This window comes from Vanessa cardui, chromosome 21 (genome assembly GCF_905220365.1).
Source record: "Vanessa cardui chromosome 21, ilVanCard2.1, whole genome shotgun sequence".
In the NCBI taxonomy this organism is placed as follows: Eukaryota; Metazoa; Arthropoda; class Insecta; order Lepidoptera; family Nymphalidae; genus Vanessa; species Vanessa cardui.
In genome coordinates this window covers 3,571,138-3,586,334 of record NC_061143.1, presented here as the reverse complement: position 1 = coordinate 3,586,334, position 15,197 = coordinate 3,571,138, and the positions used below count along the sequence as shown (strand labels likewise).

General features: G+C 40.2%; 1 protein-coding gene across 1 annotated transcript in view; it reads right to left on the bottom strand.

Annotated features, from left to right (window-relative positions):
* Positions 1-15,197, bottom strand: part of LOC124538865 (dystrophin, isoforms A/C/F/G/H) — a 626,595-nt gene that overhangs the window by 573,659 nt on the left and 37,739 nt on the right. The window contains exons 9-25 of the mRNA XM_047116101.1: positions 14,949-15,167; positions 14,430-14,537; positions 13,635-13,759; positions 12,692-12,870; positions 12,004-12,170; positions 11,398-11,616; positions 10,608-10,823; positions 9,595-9,751; positions 8,550-9,296; positions 7,803-7,945; positions 7,261-7,648; positions 6,377-6,485; positions 5,411-5,555; positions 4,913-5,065; positions 4,355-4,492; positions 3,994-4,119; positions 3,670-3,909 (exon numbers count right to left, since the gene is read on the bottom strand). Coding sequence (XP_046972057.1) covers positions 3,670-3,909; positions 3,994-4,119; positions 4,355-4,492; positions 4,913-5,065; positions 5,411-5,555; positions 6,377-6,485; positions 7,261-7,648; positions 7,803-7,945; positions 8,550-9,296; positions 9,595-9,751; positions 10,608-10,823; positions 11,398-11,616; positions 12,004-12,170; positions 12,692-12,870; positions 13,635-13,759; positions 14,430-14,537; positions 14,949-15,167 — 3,579 coding nt within the window. The remainder of the gene's footprint in view (positions 1-3,669; positions 3,910-3,993; positions 4,120-4,354; positions 4,493-4,912; positions 5,066-5,410; positions 5,556-6,376; positions 6,486-7,260; positions 7,649-7,802; positions 7,946-8,549; positions 9,297-9,594; positions 9,752-10,607; positions 10,824-11,397; positions 11,617-12,003; positions 12,171-12,691; positions 12,871-13,634; positions 13,760-14,429; positions 14,538-14,948; positions 15,168-15,197) is intronic.

Genomic DNA, 15,197 nt, shown 5'->3' with positions numbered 1-15,197 from the left:
TTATACGGAGACGGGGAATACATTCACTGTCATATTTATTGCTTTGACTAAAGATATCATTTTGGTGACTATATACGACAATATCGTAAATAAATTTAATCTAGAAAAAAATCGCATTTTATAGTCAAAAGTCAAAAACCTTTATTCAAAATAGAAGTGTTTACACTTTCTTATTGATTGTCGAAAAATATAACTATATAATATAAATATAACATAATGAACCTCAATATGTTATAATAATAATAATAATATTATTATAAATTATTTTAGTACTAATATTCTCGTCAAGATTTGATAGATGCGTCAGCCAATAACACGAATTCAATAAGTAAATGAAGAGAAAACTTTGAACAACAATAAAATCTCTATCGTAAAAATACCCGCTCCAAATAATTTATCGGAATCGATTTGACGACACAGAATCCTTTCAACGACCGACAGCAGCACGCGATACAGTTGCGACAAAGCGGTCTACACAATAGTTTATTGAACTACACATTCCAGGGTACGTACGATTGGATTATTGACTACGCCATATGATCATATCCTAATCCATCTTTGCATTAAATTAAAAAAAAAAAAATCTTCTGTAATGTCGTACTGGCTGATTACAACCACATAGGTCAATCTTAAGAGAGACCAGCCCGAAACGCAAGAGACATTATAGTGGAGCAGGACTATTATCGTGTGCGCAAATATAGATGCACTCTTTATTTCCTCCCTCCCACTATTCAACAACAACAACAACAACAACAACAGCCTGTAAATTCCCACTGCTGGGCTAAAGGCCTCCTCCCCCTTTGAGGAGAAGGTTTGGAACATATTCCACCACGCTGTTCCAATGCGGGTTGGTGGAATACACATGTGGCAGAATTTCTATGAAATTTGTCACATGCAGGTTTCCTCACGATGTTTTCCTTCACCGCTGAGCACGAGATGAATTATAAAGACAAATTAAGCCCATGAATCAGCGGTGCTTGCCTGGGTTTGAACACGCAATCTTCGGTTAAGATAGCACGCGTTCTAACCACTGGGCCATCTCGACTCTCTCCCACTATTCAATGGGTCGGAAAATCGGACACGACGGGAAAGAGTTAAGGCGCAGTAACGATGGATTTAAATGCTATCTGATGCACGGGTGTATACGGTAGTTACTGATCTTTTTTCAATTGCAATTTCAATAATATTTTATCAGCAAGACCTGAATATCGAGGACGCCGATAACAGGCTCCTTATAACTAGCCTAGACTAGTGTGGTACCGTATCGTGAGAAATATATACACCAATACGGACACAGTTTTTCAGCACATCACTACACCAGAGGTCAATTTTCCTTATAAAAGTTATCACTATTGAATTGTTTAATACAATTAAGGATATCTAGATATCGCCTTTCCCTCTAAATTATGCAATAAATTGATTGATGCAATAGATTCTACTAGTATTTAAATATTTATGCATCATGCATACAAGTTTTTTAACAATTTCGGATAACTAGGTTACCTTGTAGGAACGGAAATAAGAACGTTAGTTGTATGACAAAAAAAAATCACAAAATATATCCCAAAAAACATATACTAACTGTCAAACACTTTACGAAAGATCAATGTATAATCTGTGCTTTGAAATTAAATATATCAAAATAATTTGCAAAGTTTTTGCAAGAGCACAGTCCAATATATACAACGGAAGAGTATCATAATTAGCGCGCTAGTTGCAAGAGAAACCGGCGCGACAAAGTTGGCGCTATTGACGCAAACGACAGTTTACGACGCCAATTATAGTTTTCAGCGTAAGTTTGACCGAGGTTAGGGATTTCGTTACGTTGCCTCGAATTGTTCAATTGTATTTGACGAACTCATTTTCGCAAAGAACTTTTGTTATTTTTTTAATGATACTTTAACGGACTTGCATATATGGGCCACCAGATGGTAAGTGGTCACCACCGCTCACTTACAATGGCGCCATAAAAAATATTAATCATTCTTTACCCTGGCTCACTCGCCCTTCAAATCGGAACACATCAATACTGAGTACTGCTGTTTGACGGGAGAATATATGATGAGTGGTTGGTACCTACCCAGAGAGGCTTGCGCTAAGCCCTACCATCAAGAAAAAGTTTTGGTTTTACATTTCAATTTGAATAATTATAAAAATAAGTGTTCTCAAACACTCGATTGAAATGATGTATAAAAAATATACAATGGACACAATGAAATAAAATTGATATAAAAAATCATACGTTAATTAACCCCGGACCCCAGACCTATGCTTTTTTGCATGTAGCATGATATTCAGACCAGAATTGTGAGTTTAAAAAAAATAGTTTTTATTTCGGTATCACTGAAGAATCCCACATACCACCCCACTTCACGAGGGGGTAACAAGTAATAAGTTTTTCCAGCAAAAAGTCTCACAACGTTTCAGATCGATCTCGTAACCATTTAAGGTCTACCTTCACTAAATTTACTATAGTTAAAACAAGGTTCTATTCAAAATTAATTACAAACTGTTATGTTTATTAACCTAATTTTCATATTTGACTCACATGTAAAGATGTTGACATTATACACCCGCCTCAATTTCACTCACACTGACCGCAACCGCTAATTGGCGTATACCACAAAGCATTAACTCGAATAATTCCTGTGTACTAGCTTATTGACATATCGTAATTAGCTTGAGGTAAAATATTAGATAATATAGAAAAAAAAATGAAATCGTATAAGAATTTGTGCAATTTCACCTGAGGAGGAACTTTCTTGTATGCTTTCTATGCGATAGTCATAATACGATTAAGTTCAATTGCGATTTCTTAAAATATATTTCTATAAGTCATCATTCTCCTGCCCTTATCCCAATACTATTTGTGGTCGGCGCATCATGTCTTCTCCTTCCATACTTCTCTGTCAGACGTCATCTCACAAGTAACATTCTGTCTAACCATATCATTTTTCACACAATACATCTATCGTTTCCTTGGTCGTCCTCTATCTCTATATCCGTCCAACATCCATGCTCAAGGCTTTTCTCACAATATGTTCCTCATTCCTCCGCATTACATGCCCATACCACGATAGCTGCCTTCCACATAACTTCTCGGCTATCGGTGTCACTTTCAAACATCCTCTTATGTATTCATTCCTTACTCTATCCATTCGCGTAACACCACACATTCCTCTTAGCATTCTCATTTCCGCAATATGCAATTGCCTTTCAGTCATTCCTTTTATACCCCAACACTGATCCATATAGGATAGTATATGGATAAAGTAGACGATTTTATTACTTAGTTAGTATAGTCACTTTTTTTGTAAACCTTCACCGCGAACGATGTATTATCTAGTGAATATTATGCATTCGCTAAAGATGCCCAATTGTATTTCAGTCATTCCTTTTATACTTCAACACTCTGATCAATATAGGATAGTATATGGTTAAAGTAGACGATTTTATTACTTAGTTTGTATAGACACTTTTTTTGTAAACCTTCACCGCGATGTATTATCTAGTGTATATAATGCATTCGCTAGAGATGACGTCAGAGATGCCAATGCTACTACGCTACGTACCAGGCAGGTCCTTCCCGCGAACGATGTATTATCTAGTGTATATAATGCATTCGCTAGAGATGACGTCAGAGATGCCTCTGCTACGTGGGCTACGTACCAGGCACGTGCGTAGCTGCGCGCGCACGGCGTCGGGGTCGGGCGCGCGCAGCTGCAGCGCCGCGGTGGCGCCGCGCTGCACGTCGCGCAGCACGTCGGCCGCGCGCGCCAGCCGCCGCGCCAGACGCGCCGCCTCGCTCTCGCCGCCCGCCTCCGCCTCCGCCTCCGCTTCCGCCTCTGCCGGCGCCGGACTGCGCCGCTTCGGCTCGAGGAACTGCTCCTCAGCCTCGTTCAAGTTCCGCTACGAGTGAAAAAAGTTGATAAAATACTGTGTCTTAGGTGCTACCCTATCAAAAAATATTCGTTACTGGTTGACAAAGCTAACCTCTGCGAGTTGCAACTGGTCGCGTAGACGCTCGGCAGCCTCTAACTTGCCGGCCTCTCGGTACGCCTGCACCTGCTGCTCCACCTCTTGCAGCACACCGCGTTGAGCAGTAAACTCCGCGGACAACTATCAAACAACACCATATTAACAATTATGTTCTTCTGAACAATTTTTCAACGATTGCAGACAATCTCAGGGAAAATCCAAGTCTTGAAGGAATGTTCAACGTGTCTTATTGCCCATCGATCTATGATTGTTACAACATAGATAGACACACAATGCACTAATGTCCCCTGCGCAATTAGTTAGCGTTCGTTAAGAAAAAATATCATAGTGTATATAGTTAAAGAGTCAGTGTTACCTGTTCAGAGTGCATGTGGTCGTCAAGCAACGCCCGCTGACGCAGCGCCAGCAGCCACTGCTGCAGGTTGTCGAGCGACACCTCGCAGCGCGCCGCCTCGCGCGCAGCCGCTTCCAACTCCGCAGTGCGCGCCGCCGCCTACGCACACACACGCAATGAGCTCGTTTATGTTGCACACACAGACAAGACAAGAGCTGAGATGGCCCAGTGGTTAGAACGCGTGCATCTTAACCGATGAATGCGGGTTCAAACCCAGGCAAGCACCACTATATAGATGTGCTTAATTTGTGTTTATAATTCATCTCGTGCTCGGCGGTGAAGGAAAACATCGTGAGGAAACCTGCATGTGTCTAATTTCATCGAAATTCTGCCACATGTGCATTCCACCAACCCGCATTGGAACAGCGTGGTGGAATATGTTCCAAACCCTCTCCTTAATGGCAGAGGAGGCCTTATCCCAGCAGTGAGAAATTTACAGGCTGTTACTTTACTTTACTTTATACAGACAAGAAATCAATATTTCTAAAAGAAAGTTTAGTATGGAGCATTTTAGAGTACCTGCTGTTGCAGCGTCTCCCACCGCTGCGTGAGCGCATCGATCTCTGCTCGTATCCAGTTGGGCATGATGTGCGCGTCTGCGAGCTGACGGCCGACCGCCTCTATGCGACTCATGCGCTCCTCGCTTCGATTGGACACGTAGTTCTCCAAATCCTTTTTAGAGATGAATTTAAAAATGAATATTATGAAAATGACATGACTATTCAGTATGTGTTCTATGCGAGCTTGAAGCTATCTTACACCTGATAATTTTTATTGAAGAAGAATATAATTCAAAAATTATGAATAAATATCGCTCTTATGAGGCACTGCACAATCGACGTCACAACTTGATCTTATGATATCAAAATTAAAAAAAAAATCAGTATTGCATACAGCTCGGGCACGACATATTGACGTTAAAAGCTATTTAATATATATAAAACGCATAAACTGGTACGGATTTATATAAGTATTCGTCAAAACAGTGTAGAGTACTGATCGTAGCAGGTGACGTACGTAGAGCTCGTCGGAGATGTCCTCGGCGTCGGCGCGCGCGCGGCGCTCGCGCGTGAGGCGGCGCTGCAGGCCGTCCAGCCACGCCGATTGCTGCGCCAGCCACGCGCGCAGCTCGCCAGACTCGTGCCACGCCTCCGCCAGAACCCTGCCCACACACACACACACAAGTCGTTTAGCATCAATAACATAAAACCGAAATCACTATAGGTGTGCCTATAAAATTTGAGGAGTTCCCTCGATTTCTCCAGGATTCCATCATCAGATCCTGATCTCCTGACAATGGGACCACCTGTAAAACATGCCCTTTCAAACAAAAAAAGAATTGTCAAAATCGGCCCAGCCATCTTCGAGTAATTCGGTAACATACATAAAAAATAAAAAAAAAAAAAGGCCCCGACGAGTTGAGAACCTCCTCCTTTTTTTGAAGTCGGTTAAAAAGGAAATAACACCCCAGTTAAATACTCGAACCTCATGAAAATGAATCGAATGTATTGACAGTGAGTCGAGATGGCCCAGTGGTTAGAGCGCGTGCATCTTAACCGATGATTGCGGGTTCAAACCCAGCCAAGCACCGCTGATTAATGTGCTTAATTTGTCTTTATAATTCATCTCGTGCTCAGCGGTGAAGGAAAACATCGTGAGGAAACCTCCATGTGACAAATTTCATAGAAATTCTGCCACATGTGTATTCCACCAACCCGCAGTGGAACAGCGTGGTGGAATATGTTCCAAACCATCTCCTTAAGGGGAGAGGAGGCCTTTAGCCCAGCAGTGGGAATTTACAGGCTGTTGTTGTTGTTGTATTGACATGCTCCAGTTACCAATACCGAATACAACACAAATTATGAACCAAACTGTATTCAACGATCATTTATTATATACTCGTAAGTAGAGCCATCAGGGGTCTCAGTAAAATAATTGGAGCTGATAAAGTGATCCATACAAATGTATGCAACGAGCACGTACTTGTAGCGCTCGTAGACGGAGTGCGTGGCGCGCGTCCAGCCAGCGTTGAGCTGCGTGAGGCGCCGCGCCAGCGCCGGCGCGCGCTCCGCCGACAGAAGCGCCTCGTTGCCTGCGCACGCGACGGTTATTAGTACACCACTACACCTACTCATTACACAATACACAATATATACAGACTATAAAATATTGCCGGTTTTTTTTATAAATAGTTTGCACAATAGGCTATTTGACAATACGAAAAATAAATTGTGAGTTATTGTAATCCGTGTATATTATGAGTTTAAAAATGGTTATTTACTAACGAAAGTTGAAAATAATACTTAATTTATTCAAAAATTCATAAATAAAAATGCAAATTTTCAAACATTTGTCATGTGACACAAAACGCTCCTGATTGGCCGGGCTTATGATGAAGTCACTTTCTTGTAAAACGTTGCTTTTCTACTATATGTACCACAGATTAAAATACAAGAAAGTGACGTCAACGACCCCATTGCAGCGCCATATTGTCCAAGTAGCGTTTTTGCGCGCTATTTAAATATCGAACTTTTAATATGATATTTTTCGGCAAATATGTACTAGAAATAAAAAACACAACTTTTACTGGTTTCCTTAATTTATACTCAATAATATAAAATGGATTTTAAAAACCAGTCAAATAGTCTATTATTCTAAAACAGCAATCAAAAAATCTTTTCAGAGATAAACAATAATACTATTAAGCCATTGTCAGCTCGATGAATAAAATAGTCGATAGTTTACACATACTCAACACGCATGTAATTATAGCATAAGTATTGCGGGAAAGTACTAAATTGAAAAGAAAATGCGTAAACGATTAAAAAACATACATAAATCTAAACTCTGACTGTAACAAATCTCACCATCTTCGTTCAGATTCCTAAAATCAGGCGTCTTATCATCGCACTTGTCCTTCAACGCTTGGAACCGTGTCTTCATCTGGTACAATTCCGCCGAATCCGATATGTTACACTCGTCTTCCTTCGGCATTTCGTCTTCGATCTTCACAAGCCACTCCTCCATTTCATCAATACGCCGAATCAGTCCCTCCGTCTTTTCTAACGCTCGTCGTAAGCTCTCGTTCAGTTTGAGAGACGCCTCCGTAGCGGCTTCGTAGCGCTTCCGTAGGTCTTTGCCGTCGGATTTCAATTGTTTTGATAAAGTGTCATCGCAGTCTTCAAGTATCGTTTCTTTAGTAGCTTCAATGCTCTCCAACATTGTTTTGTAATCAGACTTTTGTTCATCGAATTTCTAAAAACACAAAATATATTTTTTCATATATCATAAAAAAATAAAAGTGTTTTATAACTATTTGTATGTGCCAAAACTTGCACGAAGGCTAGAATTCAAATATTAAAAACGACTTATATTTGTAATTAAATAATAAACAAACCATAATACTTACGTTACTAGTTTCCAGAAGTTTCTCGAGCTCCGACACATCGCCTATGGACACCACAGAGTTTTTATCCACGAATGTCTGCACACTATCCAGCCACTGTTTCAACTCACTCTGTTCTCGTTCCAATTTTTCCACAAGCTCAATACCTGAAACATGAATAACAATTTTAATATATCACACAAATTCATTGGCATTCGCATGTAGGTTTGAGATTAATGTAAATTTGTTATCATATAAATCCGTAACAATTTCAAAGATTTATTTATGTAAATATGTGCTCTCATGAACCACATTCTGTACGAGTAATTCCCATAATTCCAACAGTTCTAAATAAAATCAATAACTCATTTTTGAATATAAACTGCTATCAGTATTATGTTTTTGTGCTTGTAACATGTTAATATTTATATATATATATATTTTATAGTATAGGTTGGCGGACGAGCATATGGCCCTGATGTTAAGTGGTCACCGTCACCCATAGACAATGACGCTGTAAGAAATATAAACTATTCTTTACATTGTCAATGTCCCATGAACCTTGGGAATTAAGATGTTATGTCCTTTGTGCCTGTAGTTACACTGGCTCACTCACCCTTCAAACCGGAACACAACAATGCTGAGTATTGTTATTTGGCGGTAGAATAACTGATGAGTGGGTGGTACCTACCCAGACGGGCTTGCACAAAGTCCTACCACCAAGTGAAGTATCAGAAAAATGTTATATATACCAGTGCAACCGTAACATACCTTTCTCTAGCTTATTAATTTTCTGCTCGAGAATAGTCTTCGAATCTGAGAACCTCATGACAAGATTCTCGACGCTGCTTCTCAGATTTAACTCTTGCACGCTTCCCTTCTCGAACTTCTCTCGTTTCTCCTTCACGACGGCGTCGTACGACGCCTGCAAATCGTCGAACTGACGACGCATCAGCTTCAACTCCTCAAGCTTCTTCCCCATGTCCTCCTTGGACGATATTATCGCATGTTCGCTGATAATCTGCGATTCCATATCTTGTATTTTTCTCTGTACCACTTTGTACTCCTCATCGCTTTGCAACGTCGGAACTCTTTTATTGAGAGCGATCTTGATTTCAACTTCTCTCTTACTCAAATACAGAAGTAATTCTTCGAACGTTTCGTTTATTCGTTTCGCGTCTCTCTCGATTTCGTCCTTGTGCGATTTAGATATCGATTTCGTGAGCAGTATGATCGACTGCGCGTTCAATTCCTTCAACTTCATCTCGAGCTGTTTTACCGCTCGTATTTTGTTTCGTAAATGTATGAGTTGGTTGTTCGTTGCCGGTTCCTTTAACATCTTCTCTTTCCACGAGTGGACGTCGTCGATTTCTCTCTGCAAGGCTTCTACGTTCTTGTAGAAGTTCTCCTTGTCTTCCAAGAGGTTCATCATGTTTCGTATTTCAAGGAGCGTCTTCTGTATCGCCTCCCATCGTTTCTTCAATTCTTCGATACTGTCCGCGTGTAATTTGGCTTCCTCTGAAATAGTAATTGTTCATATTTAGATTACATAATTGTTACAACCTATTAAAGTTACAAAAAAATATAACAAGTACCCCGCGGGTATGTTTGCGTTTTAGTTAATCGTCAGCTGTTAGGCACAAAAAGTCTATATGTCCTACCTTGAAGTACCAGCTTATTTTACATTGAATTTCATCAAAATCTGTATAGTGGTTTGACCGTGAAATAGTAACAGACAAACATACAAATACTTTCGTATTTAAAATATGATTACAGATTAAATAAATATAATTCAAAGTTTTTTTTATATACTGACCTCGTAGCGACACATCAGCAGCGAGCCGGCGCTGTATTTCCTCCACATTGGCGAAGTCAGCGCGCTGCTCCTCGCTTTCGCGCTGCACGCGCTGGAGTAGCGCCCTTGCAGTCTCGCGCGACGATTCGCTGGAGCTCTCGCTTAGAGCCCGTAAACACTATAACAAAAAAGAAAAAAAAAAAGTAAAGTAACAGCCTGTAAATTTCCCACTGCTGAGATAAGGCCTCCTCTTCCATTAAGGAGAGTGATTGGAACATATTCCACCACGCTGTTCCAATGCGGGTTGGTGGAATGCACATGTGACAGAATTTCGATGAAATTTGACACATGCAGGTTTCCTCACGATGTTTTCCTTCACCGCCGAGCACGAGAAGAATTATAAACACAATTAAGCACATATATATAGTGGTGCTTGCCTGGGTTTGAACCCGCAATCATCGGTTAAGATGCACGCGTTCTAACCACTGGGCCATCTCAGCTCTACTATAACAAACATATATAAATATATATGATAATCAACGTTCACGTAGTTATTAAATACGGAATATTTACCGTGTCCCGTATATAATAGCTTTAATAAGTTTCCTTTATCTAGACACGCGGTAGCGTGTCAGCCAAGTTCAGTTAGAATAACTTGACTGATAATATTTTTTTATTAATAACTAGTTCTCACCCGCACGGGTTTTAGGAGTTGGTTATCATGATTTAGGCAAAAAAGTAGTCTTATTCCTTGCTTGGAGCTCAAGTTTGCTTCATAACAAATTTCATCAAATTCGGTTCATTGGTTTGATCGTGAAAGAACGACAGACAGACAAACGGACAGACAGTGTTACTTTGACATTTATAATTTTAGTGTAGATGAATTCTCACTTAGAGTACAATCTGAATTTATTATGAAATAACATTGATTTTAATATACTTATATATTTTAATATAAATTAAGTTACTTTCACATTTATAATATTAGTATAGACAGAAAGGTAGAAATATTGATTTGTTCACTTGACACTTACTTCACTAAGCGCCTTTTCCGTCGTCTCTGCCCAGTTATCAAACACTTTGTAACCGATCTGGAAATCTGCACTAGACTTGTCACTCAGACGAGGTTTCTTAGTCCGATGGTCAAGATCCAATGTCGTGGTAACGGTGCTGGTCGTAGTGATGGTACTCGTTCCTCCCGAGTTTTCCTCTGTCATCGTTATATCGAACTCGAAACCCAATTCTTTGATCTGAAATAATATTAATTAATATATTATTTTTCGGCTTTTATATAGTAATTTCATAGTTTTATAACTTAAGCTGATAAATCACTAATACACTACAGGCATCCTAGAAACTAGCTAACCGGTATGACTTTAAATGGCTTTATAGGACCAGTTAATAGAAACACTTCATAACATTTCTGATGATATGATTGCTAGGGAACATTTCACTCACTTGGTCTATTACTACTAGTACTCATAGTAGTAATCTTATGTTTGCTACTATTACAATTACATCCTAAATTTAGGTACTATAACTTATACTTATGTAATAGCAAATCTATTTATATATTGTTTATATATATGTTTATTAATATTGGGAAAACAAAAAATTGATGCATAATTAAACAAAACGTATTATGTCACCGAAAGATTACAAAATTCAAAAAACCGTCGTGTAAACCGTCGAAATATTGTGAACTGTGAAATATGATTGCATATATTCAGCACAGTATTCTTTTTCGGTATATTATAATGACATATATAATCTTGTTTCTAGCACAATAATTTAGCAAACATTATACAAATAAAATGTATTCACCCGGTCTGCCTGTACACGCAGTATAAGTTCCAGCGCCTCGATTTTATCATGTAATTCATCAACGCTGTCCGCCAGCTCTTCAGCTCCTTCCATGTCTTGCAGCTGCTGCAGCAACTCCGATAAGCCGTGTCGCTGAGCTATCAGGGACGCACTGCAGCGCTGCAGCGCTGATATTCGTTCTAGCACCTCACCGATCTCACTTGCTGGGTACGCCTCCATCTAAAATTAAATTATTCATTTTTCAATAGGCTATTTGAATTTGCGAAAAATACATACACAGTACGCTCCTGATTGGCCGGGTTTATAATAAAATCACTTGCTTGTTAACCTTGCTAGCTTACTATATGTATGTACCACAGATTAACAGACAGGTAAATGACGTCACCGACCCCATTGGGGTGCAATATTGTCGAATTAGGGTTTTCGCGCGCTATTTAAATAAGGATTTTTTTTATTCTAGAAATAAAAAATTCAACTTTTACTGGGTTCCTTAACCTCTACTAAATAATATAAAATGGATTTAAAAACCAGTCAAATAGCCTATTAATGCAAAAAAATTATTAATACGAAGTAAAAAATCTTATCTAAATATATCAGACAGTGTACCTGTTTGAGGTCTGTTTCTAGTTGTTGGATGTCAGTACGCAGTTGAGCTTCCTGCTGGTCCATCGCATTGCAGCGCTGCAAGCGCTCGAGGCGCGCCAGCGTCCACTGACACGCGTGCGACCAGCGCTCACCCAGCGCTCGGAGCTGATCTTCTATCTCAGACACACCTAAGTGACACAAAATCAAAAAATCTAAATCAAAATAAACTTTATTCAAGTAGGCTTTTATAAGCACTTTTGAATCGTCATTTTACAATTAAGTGAAGCTACCACCGGTTCGGAAAGTAGACTCTACCGAGAAGAACCGGCAAGAAACTCAGTAGTTACTCTTTTTTAACATTTAAAAAATACAACGTCATGTTAATTAAATACAATTATTTCAGATATTAGCATTCAATTTAAAACAGAAAAGCTTATCCTAATCTCCATTACTACATTATAATTGTTATCTTAATTAAATTAGAAGAAATTTGTATTGTAAAATTATTCACACACTACTACTAGTAAGTCCTAATTTAAAACATAGACGAAGTTATAATGCAAATAATTTTTCATTATTTTTCAGTAACCCAGTTTATCACCGTTTCAAGATATATATAGACCTTCCACCAAAACACATTTCATACTACATATTCTTAAGGCAGATACGCCGAAGTGACGTCAGTGATATTGTAATGCTGCGCACTCACTGGCGTCGTGCGCGTCGTCGTCGTCCACGACGAGCACGCAGTCGGCGAGCGCGTCGACGAGCGGCTGCTGTCGACGCAGGTCGGAGTGCAGCGCGCGCGTGCTGTCCAGCGCCGCGCGCGGCGATGAGCGCGCCGCCTCCATGCGCGACATGCGGTCCTCTGTCGCCGTCAGCCATTGCCTGCGGGAAGTACGGGTGTAAAGTAGCAATGTAAAGTAACAGCCCGTAATATCCCACTGCTGGGATAAGGCCTCCACTTCCATTAAAGAGAGGGTGTAGGACATATCCACCAACCCGCATTGGAATGCGGGTTGGTGAATGGTTGAATGCACGTATGGCAGAATTTCGATGTAATTAGACACATGGAGGTTTTCTTATGATGTTTTCCTTCGCCGCCGATCACAAGATGAATTATATAAACACAAATTAAGCACATGAATATTCGGTAATTCGGTGTATTCGGTGGTTTTTGCCTGGGCTTGAACATCACATACAATACTGCGACCCAATGTAAGTAGCTAAAGCACTTGTGTTATGAAAAATCAAAAGTAACGACGGTACCACAAACCCAGAGACTCAAGACCCAAGACAACATACAAAACCAATGAACTTTTTTATATCGACTCGACCGGGAATCGAACCCGAGACCTCGGAGTGGAGTAGCCATGAAAAGATGTGTACACCCTACACAACATTATATTATATCTCAGTAAATGAAATTCCATCTCAAATATCAGAAGCCTGAGCGTTCAATTAAACTAGTCGATATTCATGCTCCCTAGTGTATTAGACGTATGAGTGTATATAGGGTGTTACCGGAAAGCGTTGAGCTGTCGATGCTGCGCGCGCATGAGGGTCAGAACCCTGAACGTCCAATTAAACTAGTTCGATTTCCATGCTCCCTTAAATGTGTATGAGACGTATGAGTGTATATAGGGTGTTACCGGAAAGCGTTGAGTTGGCGATGTTGCGCGCGCATGAGGGCGCGGTGCACGCGGGCCTGCTTGTCCATGGCGCCGAGCCGCAGCTGCTCCCAGCGCTGGTTCAGCAGCCGCATCTGAAGGCGGACCTGGAAAATATCGATTCGGGATAAGTGATGATGATTCAGATTAGCAAAGGTATATATCACTTAAATGAACTAACAGCTCATAAAAGGATAATGTTGTCTTAAATTTTCGCGATTATTACACATTTAAATAAAACTAATTATAACGGATGAATCGCGTATATTAATTATTATTATTTTTTTTTTTTATAGACAAATGTCATCTTAGTCTACCCGTGACCACGAACACTGCAAAGTGCTCGAAACGTCGGGATGTTTAAAAATAATTAATGTACGCGATTCATCCGTTATAATTAGTTTCATGAAAGGATTTTTACGTCAAAAAATGATATGTTAATTATTCGATGATGACGTCAATAATCATGTGAATATAATTGAACTTAAGATTGCGTTATTAAAAAATTAGCTCCAACATTAGCCATACCTATATACCACGCCTACCAATCAATGTAAAAATTTTGGCCCAACATTACCCACACACACGGGCTCTAGATAAAATGCCAAACACACCATACACGTTCAATACATCACCGCGAGATCAGAGATGATATGTCTTACTTCGAACCAAGACAACAATAGCAAGAATTGAAGTTAATCGGAGACAGAATATCTAATGAGCGGATGTCACCCGATTAGAAAAAAGCTTAACGAGGACAAAGCTGTATGGTCTGACCTCGTTGGCCTCGTCGCGCGACAGCGCCTGGTCGCGCACGAGGCGCGCGCCCTCCTCCAGCACGGCGCCCACGCGGCACTGCTGCTCCGAAAGCTCCAGCAGGAATTTCTGCAAGCGATACGAAGCGTCATTAGATTAACAGCACGAAAACTTATCGACAAATTAAATATAGAGACGACAGATATTGGCAAGATGAGCCTGTAACTATACCACTGCTGAGCAAAGGTCCCAATTTTGAGGAGGAGTTTTAGAACTTACTTCAAGCTGCTCTATTGTACTTGTGGTGGCAGGTTTCCCCAAAATTTTTATAGTAGCATAAAAGACTCGCTTTGGACTGTAGTTCCAAACATGTCAACACTTTTCTTAAAAAGCCGAGTTGCTATGTATATTTTGTTGAAAATCTAGTTGTCAAAAATTTTCAGTACATTTTTTCCCTGTTAAATAACTTTAAGACTAAAGAACTTATAAGTTAGTCACTAAACCAAAAAAGCAACATCATCATACACGCACGTAACATACCTCATGAGAGTGGAAATGTTCTTTGAGTGCTGCTAAGTAAGCACCGGGCTCGTCGGCCTCGCTCTCCTCGGGCAGGGGTGACGCGTGCAGGCGCTCTTCGCCGTCGAGCAGGGCTGCGAGCGCGTCCTCTAGCGCAGCGCCGTAAGCACCGAGCTCCACCGAGCAAGTTGTAGCGACGGACACCGGACGAGACGCCGCTGCACTTCCACTACACAGTACCTGAAGTGTTGTAACAAACCACAGTTAAAA